Raw genomic sequence first — 23,969 nt, 5'->3', positions numbered from 1 at the left:
CAGTATCCTAAATCCTCCCCCAAAGATCTCCAAGAACGTCAGAAAGGTGGCCTCGCAGGCGGCGGCGGGCGGCGGAGGCGCACTGCGACGATGCAGGTGGGCGACGACAGGTGGTGGCGGAGGCGCGCTGTGACGCAGCAGGGGGCGGCGTGAGGGGTGTGAGTCTGCGGGATTGCAGGAATGTGACGAGCGAGGTTTGTTCTTTCCTTTTTTTTTGCAAGCGAGAGCGTAGGTGCGAGGGATGGGAGATCGCAGGAGGCAGGACGAAGAGCCGAAGTTGATTGTCGCACAAAAAAAATGTCCACACTTTAGTCTTTATATATATATATATATATATATATATATATATATATATATATATATATATATATATATATATATATATATATATATTTATTACATACGTTGTTTTACGCTATATACCGGCGATGATCCATCCAACCGGTTGACGACGGTAAAAATTCTGTTTGGTACGGGTGAGGGCAGACAGTGGTGACGATACACCACCAACCTCGACTGTGCAATCGCCAATTGCGTCCGTGCCGTGGACCCCTGCAGCCTGAGTACAATCGTAATCCGCGCGGGGAGGAAGCTACGGCCGGCCACACGGAGCCCGTGTCAGTGTCGTCACCTACTTGCAACCGGCCAGGGTTGGCGAACACCCACCAGCCACCAACACCAACAAGCAATATGGAGCTCCACTCGAGTCTTGACCTAATCCTCATCTTTCTTGTTGCCACGTTGTCCACGCGTGTGGTTCGGGCTACTATATATATGATAAACAAAAAGGGGACGTGTGCGACCTGTTCCGATCGCTGCAATCCATGGAATCAGACAAGAGACAACGTTCCACTTCCACGAGAAAAAGAGTATTGCACTGTACTTCGTTCCGTTGCAGTGTCTTTCTAGAGCCCAAATTATTCAGCGGGCCCGTTTGGGATGTCTCAATTCGTCAACTAGTACACGTTCAAAAGAAGGCCCAGTCATATGATCATGTCCAGACCAGATTATAAGTTCAGGCTGTACTTTCTCGTTTGTCGATCGAACTCGAATCGTACCACTGTCCTGCACTCCTGCATATGTATACTCTTCTATGCTTATCTATATCAAAAAAAAAACTCAAGAGGTAAGTTAATTAGTCTTATTGATCTGTATCATTCAGAACGTATTAAATTGTTCATTCATCATACAATTGCTGGGGCTCGTAAACCAAACGGCACAAAAAAGTATACACCCTGCCCAAAGGGGGCAGGCAAGAACGGGAAAGTGTGCAGGAACTATGTGTGAAATCAAAGAATCTTGCTGCAACCTACGGAGTACTCCCTCCAGACTTCATAGCTGAAAAATCACCCTCCCTGCACCTCTTGCTACCGCTTCTTCTGCTTCTCTGTGCTGCGCGTACTGGTTGGTATGGTACTGACGACTTCTTGGGAGGAGCTCGGAGATCAGAAGTCGTAGATGAGCTTCCGGAACTTCTCCATGTGCTCCGCCTGCAGCGAGATGGCCACGGACAGGCTGCCGTCGCGGTTGGCGCTGGGGAGCACGAACGCGAGCCCCTCGTACGCGATGCCGCCGGGGCCCATGAACACGGGCCGGCCCCACCCGAAGTCCGCGTCGTGGATGGGCAGGCGCACCCAGCTGGTGAGCCCCAGGTTGGGGCACCGGAACGTGTGCGCCCCGCGGACCAGCGCCGACAGGTCCGGCTGCAGCTCCAGGTAGTCCAGCGCCGACCGGCAGTACCCGTCGTCCATCCGGTCCAGCGCCGCCTGGATCACGGCCGCGCCCTCCGCCACCCCGGCCGTCACCGTGCCGGCGTTCGCCAGCGGCGTCGCCGTGAAGATCACGTTGCCGAAGTAGCCCTCGGGAAGCGGCGGCTGCAGCCGCTGCCGGCCGTCCGTGGCGCAGTACAGCTTGGTGGGCTGGTCCGCCGGCAGGCCGCGCGCCAGGGACGCGCACCGCCACACGTGCGCCGCCAGCACCGCGTACGTGCTGAACCGCGGCGCGCCCTCGCGCTCGCGCGCGGGGACCTGCGAACGCAGGCGGCCCAGCTCGGCGCGGGAGAGCTTGAAGATGGCAACGGCCGCGGGCGGCGTCGCCGGCTTGGCCGTGAGGGCCGCCTGTGGCGGCTCGGAGGACAGCATGGCGGGCGCCGGCTGGTACTCGACGTGCGGGTAGACCGGGGCCGGCGGGTCACGCGCGCGGAGGAGGGACCGGTCAATGAAGGGCATGACGGCGATCGGGACGCCGCGGCAGAGGTCCGCCCACGAGTTGATGAAGTGCAGGCCGGAGAAGCCGTCGGCTACGTGGTGCTGCATGCCAACGCCGATAGCCACGCCACCGCATTTGAAGTGGGTCACCTGGAGCAAAAAAGCGCGCGAATTTTGATTAGGTGTCGATTTTTTTTCCTTTTTGAACTATATATATACAAGCATTCTTCAACTGTGTCCATATCAAACGAAGAATACAAGACGAGAGCACGAGACTGAAGTCCAAATCAATAGTCAATATATACTAGATGCCGGTAGGTGAATGAATGAGATAGGAGGTGGGCAATCTTTCTTCTCTATAGTAGAAAAGAAGATTGGAGTATGAGGGACCGACAAGTTAGGGCCTGTTTAGATTGGGAACGAAAATTTTTGGTGTGTCACATCGAATGTGTCGGAAGGATGTCGGGAGGGGTTTTTAGAAACTAATAAAAAAACAAATTACATAGCTCGTCAGGAAACTGCAAGACAAATTTATTAAGCATAATTAATCTGTCATTAGCATATGTGGGTTACTGTAGCACTTAAGGCTAATCATGGAGTAACTAGGCTTAAAAGATTCGTCTCACAATTCTTAACTAAACTGTGTAATTAGTTTATTTTTTTATCTACATTTAATGTTCTATGCATGTGTCCAAAGATTCGATGGGATGGATGAAAAATTTTTGGGTGGGAAACTAAACAGGCCCAAGCTGATTGGGATTGTGGTAAACTGCTTGGTACAGGCAGCGGTCAAAGGCTCAGGCCTATGATTTCATCAGAGTGGGTCCACATTGTTGCCTGGCTGCGCAGCTGCCTAGCAAGGCTTCAACTAAACAGCGATCGACACGCAGCCATCATCCATCAACTATACGTACGGAAGTTTACTTGCAGTTGTGGATTATTGTTATTGGTTTTATAGTAGAAACAACATCTCAGAATGATTTCTTTTTTTGCGGGCTCAGAAAGATACATCTAACTACCATGATGAAAACAATCATCGCACCAAAACCGAATGGACTAGACGAATTAACTCTGGCACCTTGCAAGTTGCGACTTCAATCCAATGTGAGTATGTAACCAAAACCCCAAGCGGGTTATTGCACACCCCCCCCCCCCCCCCACCCCCAAAAATGCAGAAAATTAAGTTTTGGTTGGCAAATCTTGGTGTTTCTTGACACCTCGCTCGCTTCATGCTACGTTTTCACAATAGTTGAGGCCACCCATAACCATGGCATGCACAGCTAAGTATGGACCAAACACGAACGGTACTGTACTATACAAAGCAAGAGACCTGTAGATCAGAACAGAAGAAGCCACCAAACTTTGCTTGCTGTCTCAAGAAAAGTCTAAAGCATCATCTTTCTGGCGCTCATGTTGTTAGAGCAACTCCAACCCAAGTCCCTAAATTAAGCCTTTAATTTTTTATTTACATGCTATGATAAAAAAAGTAGGAGCTCAAATTAAGACTCAACTCCAACCCACCTCCTAAACAAGTAGGATAGGGGGTTCTAGATGTGAGGGGTTGAAACTATAATTTAGGAGGACATGAAAAATGGGAGTCCAAGTAGGAGGTGGGTTGGAGTTGATTTTTTTAAATCAAGTCCCTAGATTTAGAATAGAGACTTGTTTAGGAGGTGGGTTGGAGTTGCTCTATGGCTATCATTTTCTTTGATCGGGCAAGCAACGCGTGCCTGCTAAGCAAAGAACAACTAGCAGCGAGCAACTACATTTGGCTGTTCAACGAAAGCAGCAAGCCACTTTACTCATGACTCATCAGTGTGGTTAGTGGTTACTGGGTCACACCGCGGGAAGTTGCGCGGTTTGGTCCTGATGAGTTATGACGACTTTGATAGGATCTGTGAACCTTAAACAAATGAAAGAAGTTGTTTTGTTTCCAATCCATGTGTTCCAGAAGGGTGCTATCATGTGCAGTAGTTAAATGATACACTCCGTAGGTGCTAGACACCTGTCCACTAGTTGAAAGAAACTTGCGAAATGACAATCGGGTGGTGCCGGAATTGCCGGGAAGGCAAGCCAGGATAGGCCATAGACATAGGTCATGGTCATGCATACGCTTCTTAATTATGCATACTCGAGGTGGTATAGCACGTTGCTGTCACGATAGTTTCTTTTCTCGAAGGGAAAAGGATGTCATGTTTCGACCTAACAACACCAACCGTGCTATGGGACCATAGGCGGACCTAAAAGTCATGCATATCTAAAAGCTCCTTAAGAATCATTTGATGAACTAATGATTATTGTGCCAGGACAATAAAACGAATATGTATTCTATTTTTAGCTTTCTCCGGTCCAGTTTATAAGGCACGTATGTTATCAAAAGGTTCAAAATTTACGATGTTTGACTAGTAATTTAGCCAACAATATTTAAACTTGATACTTTAAATCTATAATCACATATATTATCCCATAATCATAAGTTTATAGTCATAAACCAATATAATATAAAATAAATAAATAGACAAAGTGTAACTTGAAATCCGCATCATGGAAAATTGTCATTACAAAAATTAGTAATATCAATCTAATAGTTATATTCCTAAAATTCAAAAACTGGACGGAAGGGAGAGACCCGGGTGGAGGAGCAAACAGAGGCTGCCCAGGGCCCAGGGGGGCTATTAAGGGTGCCTAGAGGATTACATGTTAAACAATTTGCAACCCAGATCCAGGTGGCAACACAACAGTTTTCACTCTTACAAATGTTTATAAAAAATAAGCACCGTGCTATTCTAGAAAAGAAGAAATATGTTTTTAGTACTCCCTCGAGTTGTTTTTACAAGGCATATTGAGATTTCGAAATATTTCAAGGCGTTCTTTTTTCTCAACCGTGCCATGAGACACGTTTTTTTCATTAAGAGGGGAAATAATTGTTTACACGCAAGCAAACGCACAAAGAACAAAGAAGATTACATAGGTCTTGTTTAGTTCCGAAAATTTTTTGGATTTCGACACTGTAGCATTTTTGTTTTTATTTGACAAATATTATCCAATCATGGATTAACTAGGCTCAAAAGATTCATCTCGTGATTTTACAGGCAAACCGTGCAATTAGTTTTTATTTTTATCTATATCTCCAAGATTTGATGTGACGGAAAATCTTGAAAAGTTTTTGGTTTTCGGGGTGAACTAAACAAGGCTATACATACATGTGGTTAACAATTTGCAACCCAAAGCCACATGCTCGCATGCACCCGCATCCATCAGAGAAGGTTCAAGAGCAACCTCAGGCACGTATTTCAAGGGTTACTTTGTAATTGATTTCACTAGAATATGTCGTTATTATTACAAAAGTGAAGTACTCAAAGGCAAAAATCTACAATGTTTTACCCTTTCAAATTATATATTTCCTATATTTGGAAGAGTGATATTTGAAGGATGACGAGGCAGAGAGCGTTTTTCTTTTCGAAACACGGTACACCGAAGACTAGTGCAAAATACCAAACCATCATTATCGCTAACAGTGACAGATTAACGTACTACATAGTAGTAATTAATTGTGGCACGGCACACGTTATTCAACGCCTATTTGACTACAAGTACGATTTCTTTCATGGAGCAGAACGAAACCTTTTGCAGGCTTGGACGCATTTTTATGAGGCTTGGTCCAAGCAACTGTTGGACTCTCAAAAAAAAAAAATCGCGACCACTTCCATAAATGTAAGATCTGAAGATCGTCCGTCCACTCCTCGGCTGTCGCAGGAAGGGGACGACGTCAAGCAGGCTCGTCGACAGCTTGTCTCCACGCGGACCGGGTGCTCGTCGGCGCCCGCGGCCCGGCCATATGTTGTCCACACGGCGCACATGCACGGATGCACCGGCCACCCAACAACTGCGACGCGTCTACCTACGTTGACCCAGACGTTGTGCGCGGGCGGCGACTCAGCAAGATAACCCCGATCTCCTCACGCAAACCCCACTCTGTTTCGAGTTTCAACTTTCGACGCTTCCCCCCGATCAAATCATCAAAATCCTAGCGAAATGCAGTAACCGACCGAACCCCGGAGGATCTTAGGTGGATGGAATGGATCGATCCCTTACCTGGAGCACGAGCAGCGGGAAGGCGGTGTCGTCGGAGAAGTCGACGGTGGGGATGAGGCGCTTGAGCTCCATGGTGGGCGCGAAGTCGCCGAAGTAGTCGATGGTGGCGTCGGGCGCGTCCGCCTCCTGGAACAGCACCCCGGCGGCGTTGCAGTCGATCTCGACGCGGCCGTCCTCGTCGCGCGCCAGCCGCCCCGCCATCGGGTAGAAGGGCACCAGCGCCTCCGCCAGCGCGCGCCGCATCCGCGCCCCGTCGAAGAAGCTGCCGTCGGCGGCCGTCAGGTCGTTCCCGTCCGCGTCCCTGCGGCGGAAGAAGTAGACGCTGGGCGTGTGGAACCGCGGCACCACCAGGTCGGGCCCCGAGTTCCAGAGCCGGCGGCGCGGCGTCTCCGCCGCCGGGTACACCATCTCCGACCCCCGCACCGTGATCTTCATCTGCACACGGGCGACACAAGACCGATCCCCACCGCGTTATTATTATTCTTACACACAACACAATCGAACTGATTGAATTTGATCCCTCGATCGACCCATCGGAGAAAGACGAGCAGGCGAGGCGAGGGCAGCAACCAACCTTTGCGCGAGCGATGGAGGAGCACGACGGGCGGATCTGGGACGGACGCGAACTCGATCGAGCCGAGCTCAACGCGGCCGCCGCGGTGTAAAAGCAGGTAGCGTTAGGTAAGTGGTGCGGGGGGTATAGCTCTTGGTGGAGAGCTGGTGAGCTAGCGGGGGGTGGAGCGCCTTTTATAGCCAGGCAGCCGTGCGCGCAACCCACCCCCCCCCCCCCCCCCCCACCCCCGGTTTTCCTTGCTTGTCGTCCTCCATGAATCTCTGCCAGAGTCTCGTTTTTTCCTCTCTTTTTTTTTGTTGATTTGATGAAGAAGAAAAAATCGCGGGCGTTTGGTGGGATGGATGACCAGCGGGAAAGCAACAGCGGAAGCGGAGGTTGGGGGTGGAGTGGATGGGGGTTCGCCGGTTGGATTTGGCAAGGAGGCGTGGTGTGCTGTGCTGGTGTTGGGACCCTCCTGGGTGGACCGCGTCCACCCAAACCGGAAGGCCGGGAGCCGGTGATCTGCCCCGATCCGATGAGGTCCGCGCCGCATCAGCAGTGACAGAAGAGTGCACGCTGGTGTGCGGGCCGGGCACGCATGCTGCACTGCACGCACTGACGCACACTTGGAAGGCCGACCGCGCGCGCGCGGCGTCTCGGCTGTCGGCTCGACCTGGTCTGTGTATGCAGTGATCAGCAGCGGCGACACCGTCCAGGTTTTTGAGCTGTGAACGTGAAGATGCCTATGTTCAGAGAGATGCTCAGTACTATACAGTATTTCGTTACTGGAATTCCTGGTGAACAATATAATGACCGCTTCAATGGCGTGCATGCACGTCAGGCATTGTTTCGATTTTCCATTTTTCGATGTCGAGGTGGTGTGTTAATTAGACCTGGGCCTTGTTTAGTTTAAAAAAATTTGTAAAATTTTTCAGATTCCCCGTCACATCGAATCTTTAGACACATACATTGAGTATTAAATATAGATGAAAATAAAAACTAATTGTACAGTTTGGTCGAAATTGACGAGACGAATCTTTTGAGCCTAGTTAGTCCATGATTGGATAATTTTTGTCAAATACAAACGAAAGTGCTACAGTGTCGATTTTGCAAAAAATTTTGGAACTAAACAAGGCCCTGGTATCCGGGTCCTTGGCAGTGGTGGTCTTCACGTACTTGGTTTTAATAGTACTGTACTACTACGGAGTCTACAGTACTCCAGCCAGGCTGATGACAAGCGGCGCCTGTCTGTCAGCATGCATGGCTGGACCGGCCCTTTTCGCAGATTCTGCTAGTTGCGTGCGCCGCCACGTCGCAAATTCCATTGCCAGCTCGCGCCTGCCCCGCGTGCTTCTCCTTCATGTAGGAATCAATCGAAAGTCCGCACACGCTTCACGCTATAGATTGGCACAAGGCGGCAGCAGCAGCAGCAGCAGCCAGCGCAGCGCAGGCAAATCAAGCTAAGCTCTGCTGTTCTGAACTTGTGCTTTCTTTTGCCTGACCGAATTCTGGTCTAGTGATCATGCGCCACAACAGGCTGCAACGCATAGGCATAGTTATCACTAATCAGGAGTGTAGATCAAGCAAGCACCCATGCAGTGATACAGCTGTGTTTTCCTTTTCTGGACACAGAAGGACACGGCTGTAGTCAAGCGTAAAATCTCAGTGCGTTTGGTGAGGGAGAAATGGCAAGGTAAACATATGCGGTGGCTCGAGTTACTTGTGGTGGGTCGTTGTAACGTGCAGTGCGGCACCCGCCGTCATTTTTCTTTTCGATAATGGCCCGCCGCCTTACTATACATACTGTACACACAGTAGGGTCTTGTTTAGTTCATCTAAAAACCAAAAAAATTTCAAAATTCCTCGTCACATTGAATCTTGCGGCACATGCATAAAACACCAAATATAAACAAAAATAAAAACTAATTGCATAATTTATATGTAAATCACGAGATGAATCTTTTAAGCCTAGTTACTTCATTGTTAGATAAATAAAAACAAAAATGCTACAGTTCCAAAATTTTGGTTTTCGGAACTAAAGCCTTGTTTAGTTCACTCCAAAAAGCAAAAAGTTTTCAAGATTCCCCGTCACATCGAATCTTTCGACATATGCATGAAGCATTAAATATAGACAAAAATAAAAACTAATTACACAGTTTACCTGTAAATCGTGAGACAAATTTTTTGATCCCAGTTAGTCTATAATTGAACAATATTTACCACAAACAAACGAAAGTGTTACCGTAGCGAAATCCAAAATCTTTCCGCATCTAAACAAGGCCTAAACAAGGCCTAGGTTCATCGTGCGGTCATGCAGGAAGAAGTCAGGCGATTCATGGTCCTTCGTCGGACCCATCCAGGAAGTACTAGCGATCGAGCTACTACGTTGGATCCGAGTCAGGGTGAGGTCACAGGCCTCGTGCGGTCATGCAACGGTAATGGAGTCATCAGTCATGGTAGTTGGTGGCGGTAGAAAGAAACCGTACCCTACACTGCACATGCATGAACATGAACTGAGCAGGAGGGCGCGCGTTCGTAGTCATTCCAGTAGACTGATCCGCAGATTATTGCACCAGGATGGGGGCCGCGGTGGCCGGTGGGGGTCAAGTGCTTTCGGCAAATCGTGTGAGAGAGTCAGGATGGGGAAAAAAAAAACGCGGAGTGAGTTGGCGTGAGAAAAAAATCCTAGAAAAAATTATACAGCTTTCTACATACTCATAAGTGTAAGAGTTGGGGCTAAGAGAGAAGATTTGAAGTCTCTATAAATAGGAATTTGAGTCAGAATCCTATTAGCTTCTAACCAGGCCACTCTACAAATTGATTGCTAGAGGCGAATAGGCCACCACCTATACAAATATTGGTTCGTGGATACGGAAACTTAGATGCTTCCTAGCCGTCTCTATAGAAGGCGTTTATAGTAGCGATGAGTCTCTGCGCCTGCAGGATGCTTCGTGTCATCCTCGAACACATGGGCGGATACACCGGGTATTCCCCAAGAATACCCAACTTTTTTATGCACTAAGTATATATAGATATATTAATATATATGTATATCAAATATATTAGTATTTCTATATTTAGCAAATAAAATTTCTCTATCATTCTTTTTAATCTATCTTTGTATTTATTTTTCGACACATGTTCTAGGTTAGCTCGATTACCGAAATTATTCTATTTTATTGTTTCTGCAAATGAGAACCTAATTATTTATCTTCAGACCATGTACATATTGACTCATGCCACCAAATATTAGTACAAATCATATCTTATTTCTAACTCTTTTCCAAAATAAGGCCTTGTTTAGTTCATCCCCAAAACCAAAAACTTTTCAAAATTTCTCATCACATCAAATCTTGCGGCACATGCATAGAGCATTAAATATAGATGAAAATAAAAACTAATTACACAGTTTACTTGTAAATTGCGAGCTGAATCCTTTAAGCCTAGTTACTCCATGATTGGACAATGTTTGTCAAACAAAAATAAAAGTGCTACAGTGTCAAAATCCAAAAACTTTTTCAATCTAAACAAGGGAATATATGCACATGGCAGTATGTATAATAAAAGTATTTTTTCATGTGAGTGAACGAGGCATGAGTGGGAGGCAATTCCATAATCCTCATTTCTAAATCTCTAACCCTAGCCGACCAGACATGACGTAGTGGCGGCATTGCTGGTTTCCAGTGTCCTAAGCTCCTGGCAGCGCAGGACGTGCAGCGCGGTCACGGCCTCTATCTCTATGCTATGCCTACATGGTGATTGGAGAGGGTGCATGTCGATCATGAGGTTAGAGACAATAGTTAAATGACGACTCACTAAATATTAGCAAGAGAATACCTAAGATTTAAATCTTGGCTCCGCCACTGTACGTGGACCAAACAAGCTGAAAGTGCATGAGAAGCAGTTGATAGCTACGGATTCTCTATGGCACTCTCACCTCCTCTAGGCCTACTTTCTAAGTTTATTGTGGTGGGGCTTAGTCTACTAGCTATATGTTTCTTCTTTTTCGTAGTTAGATTAGAATGGTGCCCCGGTAGGATATTTATTATAGCCAGGTCTGTTCATATAGCTGGAGTATGGAATGGAGTGACTCAAAAGTTTAGCCCCGGCCCATTGATGCCACTTAGGTCATCTGGATTGGGTTCTTCACCATATTTCATCTCCTTTCGCATGAATACACCTGATTGTTTACTTACTAGGTGTTGGTAGCAATGATGATTAATGTGATTGAATAGGCCGGTATGGGGTTGACCGTCTCATTCGAGGCCGCTCAAATTGTTAGACTCACTGCCTCAACTTGTTAAATTGTTTGGATCATATTGTTACGCCGATCATGTGGTTTCTATATATGTACTCTCTTCGTTCGAGATTGCAAGTTGTTTATGTTTTTAATATGCATAATTTTTATTATGTATATAAAATAATGTATATCTAGACGCGTAACAAAAGCTATGTATTTAGAAAAACTAGAGTGACTTACAGTTTAGAACGGAGGAGGAAGGAGAGTAGATCACATGTTGGAGGAGGGGTGACCCTGACCCGGTCGCTCTACGACTTCATGATTTTTAGCCCACTTTTGCTTTAGTGAGTACGTGTGCTCAATAATATATAGTTCTACAAGTTCATAAAATTGCATATCAAATGAGTTGTCACTCGTTTTTTGACGCTAGTCATTTAATGACCGATATTGGCCGAAGTGTTGACACGCATGGAGGCTAGAACAGGATGAAACTACTCTATAGACAGCTATAGAACATCTTGGTTCCACTTGTTTATAAAACCAAAAAATATTCTTCTAGTTTATAAAACCAAAAAATGTTCCGCGTTTAGTAAAACCAAAAAAATGTTCCGAATTTCATAAAAAAGAGTAAATACAAATTATAGGAAGAATATAATAATAAAGATTAAAAAAGAGAAATGAAGAAACAAGAAAAAAAATCTGCAAAAGAAATGTTTGAAACCATGAACAGCCCATGTCCAGGAGAAGGCCCGTGCGATTGCCTTTTTCCCTCGGCCGAACAGCCCCCGGACTCGGCTATTCTTTCTCCCAGCGAGCGTGCTCTCTCTCTCTCTCTCTCTCTCTCTGCCCGACGAATCCCGACGAATAGGCTGCCGCCGCCCGCCGCCACCGCCGCCGCCCGCCGTGCCCAGGTCTTCGTCGGTCCCTTCTCGGGCAACGATCACCCAACCAACAGATGGTATGTCCGCCCCCTTCTCTTCCCTTTTTTTTTAGGAACCCCCTTCTCTTCCCTTCCTGCCCCCTTCTCTTCCCTTCATGCTGTGCGAAACCGAGAAGCACCCGAAGCCTAACCTAAGCTATGGCTATTTGTATGTAATCGGACCTGATCTAATTGCAATATATACATGAATTATGCCTACCAAACTTCGATTCTTATGTGCTTGTTGGGGCACCGGTGGGTGCATGGTTAGCTTTGATAAGCAAGTGATCTGCTATTGCTTTTGTTGAATTGTTCGGGTTCTGGTTTATTGAGAGGGTTGGGGATGCGGTGATATCGTGAACATTCTGGTTCTCAAAAATACTTGGTTATAAGCTTAAGATCCTCAGATAACTGTACTTCTATGGTCTGATATGTAAGGTTATAGACTTATCTTAGTTGTATGAACATGCTGCAATGTGTCATCTGCTAACTAAACTTTGTATGTCAAAATTAATGTTCTTTTGAGAACATGAAATTAAGTGTTCTGAATGTTCAGGTATAATATGTGGAACTGTTGTTTTGTATTTAGACAGCTGTATTTTACTTTAAGATATGATAGTTTTTTTCTTCTTCTGATCAAAGGTTGGCAAATGCTTTGACACTGAAGCTGCATAGCAGCATGACACCATATAGGAGTTATAATTACTAGATAACAAAGGTTGCCAAATAATGGGTTCTCACTATTGGGAAATATGTCATTTAGAGGCTGTGTCTTGACAACTTGAAAACCCAATTGTGATGCTTCATGAATAAGAAAATGTAGTACAAGCCCATCCCCTACCGGTCCTGTGCCAGTTTCATTATGCCAATACCCTTGATTTCATTGCTCTTACCTTAGTTCTGATGTTCCCCAACTACTCATAACTTGCTACACCGTCAGCTCAGAGACTGCACACTGCAACTTGCTTGGTTATAATTTATTGCTGGGAAATGAATACCACTAGGTCTTTAATAATGCCTTGGCCTGTATTGCTGGAAGCAAACGGCACAATTGCTAACTTTCATTTTGTAAGTTTGACTATAATGGATGATTGGTGGGACTCCATATACAAGGAAATCCCTGTATCCAACTGCAATTTTCAGTCTCTGATTTTATCCTTTCCGTTCTCTTCTTTACCATTTTAAGTTTCAAATAAAGACATGTTTGTTATACTTTATTCTGCATCTAGTTTTTTTTATCAATGAATTTTACATGCTCATGGGTTATTGTGCCTTTTCCTTTGTTTCAAGGATTATTTGTTCATAGACTGGTGACATGTTAGACTTTTTTTTTTTTGCCTTATTTAGGTTATAGCTTCTTGTTTTGTAAAACATAACAAATTATTTACTGTTCCGTTGTGCTTTTCCTACAGGATGCTTCTTTACTTAGACGTGCGCTATAGGCATCTAGGGAGCTAGGCTATCATCTAAACCTTTAAATAGCTATGCTCAGCTTTCAATACTTGAAGGAGCATTTAGAAATCCTTCTTATCCTTCTACAGAATCCTTTATTTTCGTCAATCATCATGCAGTTCTAGCTTGACACTTCTTTTTCTGTCTGAAGAAACAGAAAATATAAGGTTACCTTGAAGTTATAATACGTAAATATTATTCATTAATTTCGGAAAAAAAAAAAGCTGTGTGGTTTGCATGCAAAGTAAGATAACACTATTGATAGTGATAGGCATTGTGTTGGGTTGGGTTTCCTTTATTCCCAGTATGTGTCTTAAAGATCAAAAGTTTTTAGATGCCATAACTGTGCATCCTGTCCAAAGCCAACTTGATGATGACTAATACCATTATTGTTATTGCTGCTCGAAATAAAGGAAAGTGAATAAGGGTAGCTAATAAATGGGTTGTGTGGTAAATCTTCACTTTTGCCACAGGGAATATTGTAGCATCTGTTGTTAATACCCAATGCTTGGCACTTTGGAAGAAACACCATCAGTTTATGCAATGATACCCATGGCACTTGCCATGCGCTGATGTGTGTATCTGACTGATTGCTCTTTGCAGGCTGGGAGGCACACCATTATTCTGATGCAGCCATCTCAGAATAGGGCTTCTAGAACATTTATGGATTACAATTCGGTTAATCATGCATTGGATGGTATGTATGGTTTGAAAAAGGACCTGCTTTAGAAAACAAATAAAACTCCCTAGTTTGCATTATTTGCATGACCATGGTGGTCTTCATGTGATCCTATACTCAGAAAAAAAAACAGTGGCATTTAACTATTTAACTATATCTTATAGAAACATGATATTAATCTATCTTAGAGGTTTTGATCGGATCTAGTCCTCTTTGTTTAAATTTGTTGCTGGCTGGCCTGATGTTTTACCCCCTACTGTTAGCAATAGGCTACTTTGACGTGGATCCAGCTTATGCTCTTCCAAAAATCAGATTTACACATCTGCAGTGATTCTTCTTGATTTATTTCCCGTCTAAAGTTCATAAGTTACTTGTAACATTCAACTGTAATGGCAGGGATCTGTGGGCTTTATGAAAGGAAAATTAGGGATATCAACCCAATGGTCCCAAACATAACTTATGATATCAGCGACCTCTATAACTTCATTGATGGCCTAGCTGACATTAGTGCTCTGGTGTGAGTATAACTTCTTTAAGATTTTTGGAGTTCCTTGAAGTATATTTATACATGTTCGTGTCCAAAACTAACAACATAATACCTGTGCTTTTCCCCCCTCCATATGCAGTTATGATCACTCGATTCAGGCATTTCTGCCATACGATCGACAGTGGATAAAGCAAAAGTTGTTTCAACACCTGAAGAAACTGGCTCAGCGGTAGCACAACTGTTGTTTGGTCTGATGTCTTTTATCCAACAAGCAAGCATGCGTGGTAATAGGTGTCCAATCAGTGGTGTTGGGAGGTGTTTCTTGTAAACTTATGATATGTTACATGGCAGATTTGTTCCCTTGTATTGACTCGGATTTCATTGGTGGCTTGCTTGTGGTTGTGGTACCCTAAACTTGTCTTGTTTCGGATTGAGAATCAGATAACCCTTTTGCCTGTTGTAAAAAAAAGTTTATAGATAGTTTCTATCTATTATTGTTCTTTAGAAATGTGCCCTACGGTCATAAAAAATCTTTAGGACAAGATTTTTGTCAGAACCTAAAGGCTACAAGCATCAATGACTTGATTATTTAGTTTGAAAAACACCGTTGAAACCAGCTTAATGACCAATACGAAAGGTTTTGATAGTCAAATGGCTAAAGATCTCTGGTTTTTAAGTTTGACGGTTGAGATTAGGCTCGAGGGATAGTTTGATGACAAAAAATGGACTTCTTCCTTTCTTATATATATGCATAGTTTCTATTGAAAAGTACCTCTAGAAATCTCAATTTTGTGTAGGATTTATAATATATTCTAGAGAGTAGAAATTAGCAGGAAAAAATATCCAACCGCATGTGTTTTTTTAGTTAAATACACTAGTGGGTCTTTAACTTGAGAGCATGTGCCACTTAAGTTAGTGAACTTGCAAAAGCGAAAAATGAGCAAGACACCGCCCGCATCAAATTCTGATGCAAATCTACACATGACTTGATTTAAACAAGTCTTTTCTGTTAAATGTTTTTAACCTCTATTATCTTTTAAAATGTTTCTTAAACTCCTAAAACTTCAAAAGTATTTTCTAATGCGAATCTACACATATATAATTTGTGTGTTTCCAGACTCAATAATTTAAAAGTTGTTGATGTATGCAGTTTTAGTGAACCATCGTGACCGGAGGCCGCAGGGAATATTTATTAACTTACATCATTGAGGGAATATTTATTAATTAACTTACATCATTGTATGTCTGAACACAGCAATAATCACTATTCGCGGATATATGTTTTCTTTGAAAACCTGGAAGATGGATCAGTGTTACAATCACTTCAAACCTCATCTAATACAAGTGAAAATCCTGATCACTGAAAACAACAAAATCATGAAACCAGGGCCTATTAATTTCATAGTCTATGGAAGCAACGTCGTGCCTTCAGACAATTGATAACCAGAAAAGAAAAATGGCCAAGCTATCTTTCAGCACTGAGTTTGGTCAATTTGATTGTGCCGTGTCAGTGCCACAAGGTTCTCACACCAGAATCCCTCCTTGCTTGCCTGCGTGCCCAGTAGATCGCTGCCACTCTACCAGCATACAGGCCCTAATCTCAATGCCTGCCAATGTGACGAGAAGCACCCCTAATCCTGAGACTAGCCTTAACACCGACCTCGATTGTTTCTGATGGTTCAAAACCACAGGATTTCATCATTTTGTAGTATTTATTTGCCTCTTCTGAGAACCCACCATCAAGAAGGCCTCTTATAACCCTCTCAAACTGATCAGACTTCAATAGTTTCTTCTTCTCTTCCAAGATCTTGAGGGACCTGCGGGCTTTCTCTTCCTGGCGAGACTTTGCATACATACCGGCAAGGAACACATGGACTTCTATGGGCTCTTCTCCAAGCTTCTTTATCTTCTGCACAAGCTGTTCAGCCTCCAGAACTAGCTGCAACATAGACAGCCAATCCAGTAACACGAGGTTCGTCTTGACACCAAGTTCAACTCCTTCCTTCTCTAAACTCAGCAACCACTGCAAAGCCTCGTCTAGTTGGTTCTTCTCGATGTGCGCAGCCACCACACCAGCAATTGAACTGTCACCTGGTTCGTGTCCAAGCCTCCTCCTGATTTGATCAAACATGGCACGGGCTTGAATAGGATCACCAATACGTCCATATGCTTCTATACATATTGCATAGAGTTCCTCTGTAGGCTTGATTTCATCATGTGTCATCATATTAAGAACCCTCTGTGCACATGTCATCATGCCTCGCTGAGCATATGCTCGTACAATGTCTGTGTAGATTTCTCTAGTGGGTTTGACAATGACACGTGTGCCCCTCATAGATTTTATCAGATTTTCTGCTTCTTCTGGTTCTCCATGGTTGATATAGCAATTAATCATTGAACTGAAGAGTTTCAGATCTGGTTTAAAACCCTCCCTTCGAATAAATTCAAAAGCCTCCTTGGCCTGCTCTAGATTGCCTGCCTTGCTATACATGTGGACTAATACGATGGATGTGATGACATCAGGTGCAATACCCTTCTCTTTCATTTTACCAAGTACTCTCTCTGCGCTTTCCACATGATTTGCTTTAGCGTGAAGATCAATTAATTTTGAGTAATCTCGGATGTTTGCCTCAAAAGATTCTTGATCTAGCAGAATTTCAGCAACCTGTAAGTTCGAATACATAGCATATGTTAAGTGGTGTGAAAACATTTCTTTTTTTTAAGGTAACTAAACAATTGATTAACATAAATAACCATGGCTAATAACATATTTAGCTGACCAAATACATTTAAATGCCTACTGCCTAACTCATACACTGTTTTGGAGGAGAGTAGTTGTGTGTGGATGTGTTGGGGGGGGTGGGGGGGGGGGAGACATGAAGATAGTGAAGCTGACTAAATCGTCAGTGAGCGCAAGTGAGCTGACATAAGCATTGTGAATTTGTGGTTGACCTTGTAAAAGCCAGTCTAAGATACAACCTTTTTTCTCGAATACGCAGGAGAGCTGCATATCTTTGTATTAAGAGAGAGAAAAACAACCCCTTACAAATAAGACCGCCTCATTCCAGGCTGGGCTATGAGGTGGGTTGGGAACATAAAAAAGTTTGGACTAATAAAAAACCAAACAGGTGAGATCAGACCGTTGAAAACCAAACACCTAGTTCCGGGCTGGACTATGAGGTGGGTTGGGAGCATAAAAGGTTTGGACTAATAAAAAACCAAACACAGGTGAGACCAGACCGCTGAAAACTAAGACGCTAAGCTTAGCTAACTTGACCCAAAGCAAGGGTGTTAAGATCACGTGCAACCACTAGACACCAAAGATGACGCTCCTCATTGAGGGCCTGAATAACGGTGTTGATATTTATTTGGGCTGGCACCCTCAAAACCACACAGATTTAGCCAAGCTCCCGAGATAATGACAGTATTCACTCCCTTCCTCTTGTCCTAAACTTTCTTGATTGATTTGCACCACCACACAGCAAATAGAGATTCATGTCGTTGGGGAACCAGGCTCCTGCAATCCCATCGGTATAAAGATTCTGGACCAGAACAGTTGTGCAAAGACACAGGAAGTGAGCAGATGTTTAACATCTTTGTCAGCCTGATCGCACAGGGGACACTGAGCAGGATGTGGTAGGCCGCCTCACCTGACTTCGGCAGCAATAAGCAGGCCCCGCATTTCGCCAACCCCCAGGCCACTAACGGCCTCTCTGTCCCACCCGTCTGCAGCAAGTAACTGCTCCAGCATCCCCGCCTCCCTCTCCCCCCAATCCACATCTACCAAAAACCCCCTGTCCATGCCTTAATCCACAGTGGCTTGCATTGCCTAATCCGTGCCCACCCTGAATCTAGGGAAGACTTGCCAGGGCTAACATATCTCAAAATCCCCATTCACATGAATAATGCCCCTCTTTCTCCTCGAACTCAATGGCAGCCATGCCTGACCCTCCCTGACAACAGCCCTCTCTCCTACATACCACCCTTCTGAAACACCAGGTTGCTGACCAGTGGCACCCATAGCACCCCCACCGAAGCCTCAAATCAATGCCCTCCCTCCCCCGCAACCACATGTGCATAACTGGCAAACATGAACTCCTGCCAAACGTGTGTCAAATGATAATCACCTTGTGGGAGAGGAACTTACGAGAACTACTCATTAAAGTTTTCAGAAATTCTAGAGTCATAACCCTTGTCTGAAGGTGAAGGGCATAATGATCTCCAGAAGTTTATGATCAAATTTGATCGCACTTGATAGACATGATAAGATGGGCTCAAAAGATATTGGAAAACACCACAGATCACTATGCAGACAATTTGTGTCAATCTGTTTTGCCCAAGCACAATAAGTTTGGAATGAAATATTTCAGGGTAATCTAGTACTCCCTCCGTTCCAAATTATAAGTCATTCCAAGAATCTTGGAGAGTCAAAGCATTTTTAAGTTTGACCAAAAATATAGAGAGAAATATAAAAATTTATGTTATAAAATAGGTACACTATGAAAATATAACTAACAAAGAATCTAATGATACTTGGTTGGTACCAAAAATGTTATTATTTTGCTATATAAATTTGGTCAAACTTGAAAAACTTTGACTCTCCAAGATTCTTGGAATGACTTATAATTTGGGACGGAGGGAGTATTCACTTCCAGTAAGCCCACGAACAATTTCTGAAAGTTGAGGTCCAAATAAGCTTAGTGTCACTAGGTTCAAAGGACGAAATGGCCCAATAAAATACAACTTAACTCCCTATGTCCCCAAAATATTGTTCCAGAAAATGCTTCTCATCATACAACTTTCTTCTCTAAGAATGAAAACGTCCAAGCACACTCTATGTCTCTCCATCCAGGTTAAGCTATTATTGTCTGAGTCGATCCAGGATATCTCTACTATTCACCCAGCGAAAACAGGTAACTAGTTACATATTCTAGCCATAATTCAAGTAGTTTACAGCGAGAAACTTGTGGAGAAAGGAAGAATTTTACTACATGCAAAAAGAAAAAAAAACACTAGCAAACAAACATTGCAGCACGATGCACAAGCTTTCAGTGTTACCAAAGATCTCACCTTGAGGTACAACTCGACATTCCGTGCCTTAATCCGCTCAAGCAGTGCTATCCAATCAACACGTTTTGGCCGGAGATCCTCCTTCCACTCCTCAATGGCAGGCACCGGATCTCCTCTCCTCGGGTCAACCAACAGCAGCCGCTCCTCGGCCTTCTTCGCCCTCCCTTCTACAGCCTTGGCCTCCTCAGGCACAAAATGCGCCTCAGCCTCCGCCACTCGCTCCGCCACCTCAGCCCACTTTGGGTCAGACATGTCCAGTCCGTACATCGTGAACTTCACCTCTCCCTTCCTCTTCGGCAAAGCGGTCAGCCTCGGCACAGGCGCAGGCGCCGGGTCAGCGGCGGCCTCAGCATCGGAGCGCTTGTCATCAAGGCCTCGATAGAACTCGACCTCATCGAGCTTCTCGCGGGCCCACTTGAAGCGGAGCTCCCGGAGCATGGCACCGCGGATGCCGACATCGACAGCGAACCGCGTCATCTCCTTAACCTCGTCGCAGTGAAGGTATTGGCGGAGGTCGGCGCGGACCTGATCCCGGCGCATAGCCTCGCGCACGGAGGCGCTGACCTCCCATACGACCGCCCAGAGGTCGTCATTGAGCTCGATAGCATCGGGCCCCCGGTCGGCCCCAGTGAGGCGGCACAGCACGGCGTCCGCGACGAGGCGGAGCATTTCGTCGAGCACGTCACGGTCATGGTTGGGGAAGGCAGCCGTGAGTCGCGGGCGGAAGGCAGCCACGAATCGCGCGAGAAACTCGTCGAGGATCGGATCGGATGCCGGCTCCGACTCGGCGTTCGGGGTCAGGCTCGGCTCCGATTCGAGGATGCGGGAGACGAAGAGCGGCGAGTCATGAGGTGGCGGTGGCGGCGGCGGCGGAGGGACGTCGGCATGGATGTGCCGGAGGAGGAATGTTGTCGGCGCGCTTACAGGGGCGAGAGAAGCTGGAACCCGTCGGGCAAGACGGGAGAGGGAGAGGAGGGCTCTCATGGCGGCCGACGGCGTGGGGTAGCTGCGGCCGACGGAGGAGGTGGCTCTGGTAACTTGGTAAGAGAAGCGAGGACAAAAACCCTACGGCGACGGGGAGAACCGCGCCTCGATCTGCACCGTGGATCCACCGATCCGACGGATGTTTCTGCATGCTGCCCCTAGCTTGGTTGATAGCGTACTGTGTATCGCGTCAGCGGGTTTTTTCTTACGCCTTGTTTGGTCCGTGAAAAAATTTCAGATTTGTTTAGGGTAGTACTCCCTCCGTTCCAAATTATAAGTCATTCCAAGAATCTTGGAGAGTCAAAGTATTTTCAAGTTTGACAAAAAATATATAGAGAAATATAAAGATTTATGTCATAAAATAGGTACACTATGAAAATATAACTAACAAAGAATCTAATGATACTTGGTTGGTACCAAAAATATTATTATTTTGCTATATAAATTTGGTCAAACTTGAAAAAATTTGACTCTCCAAGATTCTTGGAGTGACTTATAATTTGGGACGGAGGGAGTATTTTTGTTTGTATTTGTATTTGATAATTATTATTAAATCCTAGACTAATTAGGTTTAAAATATTTGTTTTGAAAATTATAGGTAAATTGTACGATTGATTATTTTTTAATCTATATTTAATGTTCTATACATGCGCCTAAAGATTTGATGTGATAAAGGATCTTGAAGGTAAACAAGGCCTAATGAGATAGACAACTGATGATTCGATGATTTGAATGCATCTGAGATAACACTCATTTTTGTTCCACCACCTCAGCCTGGGCGTTCGGTTCCTCGGTTCGGTTCGGTTCTTCGGTTTTTGACACAAATTCGGTTCTCTACAAATAGGAACCGATCGGTTCTTCACAAATCTTGGAACCGAGCAAAATCGGTTTCGGTTAGTCCGGTTCGGTTCCGGTTCCGACCGAACTAACCGAAAATTTACACAAGCATAAAAAACAATAGGAAAATAGGAAAAAATATTTTTTAAAAAGCAAGATGTCGTTATTTTAAAAAAAAATGTGAGGATGTGAGGCTATGAGAAGGTGTCATTCACTTTTTATATTTAGGGTTAAGGTGGTATTAGGCCTATGTTGTAAGGTTTATTGGGCTTGTTTTATGAATTTCGGTTATTTCGGTTCTTTCGATTAACCGAGCCTGGGAACCGAAATTTGATCGGTTAGTTCGGTTCCTGAGAACTGAGAACCGAACAGCTAACCGAAATTTTTGGTTTCGGTTATTTCGGTTTCGGTTCCGGTTATTTCGGTTGTCGGTTATTTTTGCCTAGGCTTACCACCACCTGCTCCTGCTCTAAAACCATCGCTAGCATTCTAAATCGTTTCTCAAATTTTATTATTTGCCAACTTCTAAAATAATATAGAGAGGAAAAAAACTCATCTCTAACAGTTTGCCAAATTTCATTTCTATAAATTCAAAAACCCGCTGACAAAACGAAGAGCCCCGCTAAGCGAACGAAGAGCCCCACTAAATGAACGAACAGTTCCGCTAAGCATGAGGAAAAAGACCGATGTCAAGCACGGAGCCCGCGCGCATATCAGTGCACTAGACACAGAGATATGTCAAGTTAGTAAAGATGGGGAATTGGAATGTCAAACTGTTGGAGATGGTTTTTTCTCATTCCGCTAAAAAAATTATAGATGAAAAGTCATTTGCTAACTGTTGAAGATGCTCTTAAGTTTGTTTCTATTGGTATTGTTTATTTTGTTCTGATCACTATTTCCGTACTCGGAAATTCAATTATAACATTTAGAAGTCTATTTTGAAATTAACAATAGTATACTCGCCATTGAAAAATAGTTGATATATCAACTTATGAATGAAAAGTGTCAAAACTCGAAGATACAAACAAGCTCATTAGAAAAGTTCTATTGCCACTTTTCTTATATTAATGACAAAACCTACTATGATAAAAGTTCTATTGCCACCACTTTTTGATAAAAGACGAAATATATCGTCATGAATCAGGAGCGTACATCATATGTTCCTTAAAATCGAGTGACGAAGGAGATGAGGAATTGAGGATGATATTAGAATTTAGGGCGAGTACATCTTAAATTAGGAAATGACCTAAAATAATTAAGAAATAATGTTTTACTCAAATTACTCCGTCTTCTCCTATGGGGCAAACACCGCAGTCAGATCAGATGTATCATCTTAAAGGTGAATCTGCTAACGAACCTTAGAACCTAAGACATGCTACGACATTGAATGTTCTAGAAAACAAAACCAAAACATGTTTTAATGGCTAAAAGAACATGGAATCGTTGAGTACATCATAAATCAAAGATTCACATGTCATTGACGATTTTCTCTCGGCCATTAACGACCAGAATTAATATATCCATAAAAGCAGGTATAATAATAGGCTTATAGTCAAGCTAATGCTGATGTGGAGTAGAGAAGACATGAGAGATAATAGTTTGGCTCTTATGCAAGCAACAAGCTGGACACGGATGCATAAGTAGTGGTGGACCCAAATAGCAAGTGTTGTGAGGAGTAATAGGAAAGAGAAGGTGTATTCGAAACAAGTATGAGACAATTTACTGTATAACTTGGCTCTAATCACTTGGCTTATAAAGCACTTGGCTTTATTATTGACCTTGCTCTAATTAGTGTCTATGAGCACCCTTTCTCTTAAAAAAAGTAAACACAAACTGACATACTACTCATGATAAATGATGAATAAGATCTTTTCTTATGGTAAATGAGGAATGAGATTCTTCATACCACTTGTATCCTCACCAGAGAGGTCCTATGTGGTTGCACCTCTTTTAGATATATGATTATTGTACAGAGAGGTCTTATGTGGTTGCACCTCTTTTAGATATATGATTATTGTAGGAACGATAGTTCATTCGTGGCTATTGACGGTCGATAACGTCAACTTTTATTAGAACTTTAAACCTGAAGGAGAACATGAATACACACTAGTATCTCCTTTGGGCTCCTAGCTAGCCTCTTCTCACGTTCCCATCTACTCAGGCGCCGAGCACGGCGCCTCCTCCTCGTCGTCGGGCATTCAAGCCACGGCCTTCCACCTCACACCACTACGCCCTAAGGTCCCTAGGGCCTAACAACCTGGTATCAATGTCAGGCCCTGGCTCCTCCTCCGCCAACCAGACCTCCGTTGAAGCATTTGCGACGGCGCCGCTGTCCACCTCCGCCGCCTTGATCCCCCTCTCCTCCACTGCCGACGGACACCACCAGCGCACTGGATGCGCTCACCACGGCCATCCTGGGCATGCAGCGCCAGATGGGTGACCTGGC

General features: G+C 44.4%; 3 protein-coding genes across 3 annotated transcripts; 1 reads left to right on the top strand and 2 right to left on the bottom strand.

Annotated features, from left to right (window-relative positions):
* LOC8059672 (hydroxycinnamoyltransferase 2) lies at positions 1,128-7,040 on the bottom strand. The gene is made up of 3 exons (XM_002452390.2): positions 6,877-7,040; positions 6,303-6,737; positions 1,128-2,357 (listed from the first exon to the last, which is right to left on the bottom strand). The coding sequence occupies exons 2-3, from the start codon at positions 6,735-6,737 to the stop codon at positions 1,446-1,448; spliced, it is 1,347 nt and encodes a 448-aa protein (XP_002452435.1). The 5' UTR covers positions 6,877-7,040; the 3' UTR covers positions 1,128-1,445.
* Positions 11,846-15,132, top strand: LOC8072452 (enhancer of rudimentary homolog). Its single transcript, XM_002454116.2, has 4 exons — positions 11,846-12,053; positions 14,070-14,163; positions 14,542-14,662; positions 14,772-15,132. The coding sequence occupies exons 1-4, from the start codon at positions 12,051-12,053 to the stop codon at positions 14,863-14,865; spliced, it is 312 nt and encodes a 103-aa protein (XP_002454161.1). The 5' UTR covers positions 11,846-12,050; the 3' UTR covers positions 14,866-15,132.
* Positions 15,819-20,804, bottom strand: LOC8059671 (pentatricopeptide repeat-containing protein At5g04810, chloroplastic). The gene is made up of 2 exons (XM_002452389.2): positions 19,703-20,804; positions 15,819-17,297 (listed from the first exon to the last, which is right to left on the bottom strand). The coding sequence occupies exons 1-2, from the start codon at positions 20,684-20,686 to the stop codon at positions 16,233-16,235; spliced, it is 2,049 nt and encodes a 682-aa protein (XP_002452434.1). The 5' UTR covers positions 20,687-20,804; the 3' UTR covers positions 15,819-16,232.

The sequence above is a fragment of the Sorghum bicolor genome, chromosome 4, assembly GCF_000003195.3.
Source record: "Sorghum bicolor cultivar BTx623 chromosome 4, Sorghum_bicolor_NCBIv3, whole genome shotgun sequence".
NCBI classification, from domain to species: domain Eukaryota; kingdom Viridiplantae; phylum Streptophyta; class Magnoliopsida; order Poales; family Poaceae; genus Sorghum; species Sorghum bicolor.
Note: the sequence above shows the minus strand (reverse complement) of the source record. Positions and strands in the feature narration are given on the sequence as shown.

Bases quoted from the DNA above. Each gene is read 5' to 3' on its own strand.
- LOC8059672 (XM_002452390.2), bottom strand. From the start codon at position 6,737: ATGAAGATCACGGTGCGGGGGTCGGAGATGGTGTACCCGGCGGCGGAG. The intron at 2,358-6,302 runs GTAAGGGATCGA...TTTTTGCTCCAG, and splicing joins TCCCGCTGCTCGTGCTCCAG to GTGACCCACTTCAAATGCGG.
- LOC8072452 (XM_002454116.2), top strand. The intron at 14,164-14,541 runs GTATGTATGGTT...CTGTAATGGCAG, and splicing joins GGTTAATCATGCATTGGATG to GGATCTGTGGGCTTTATGAA. The intron at 14,663-14,771 runs GTGAGTATAACT...CTCCATATGCAG, and splicing joins GCTGACATTAGTGCTCTGGT to TTATGATCACTCGATTCAGG.
- LOC8059671 (XM_002452389.2), bottom strand. From the start codon at position 20,686: ATGAGAGCCCTCCTCTCCCTCTCCCGTCTTGCCCGACGGGTTCCAGCT. The intron at 17,298-19,702 runs GTGAGATCTTTG...TCGAACTTACAG, and splicing joins ATGTCGAGTTGTACCTCAAG to GTTGCTGAAATTCTGCTAGA.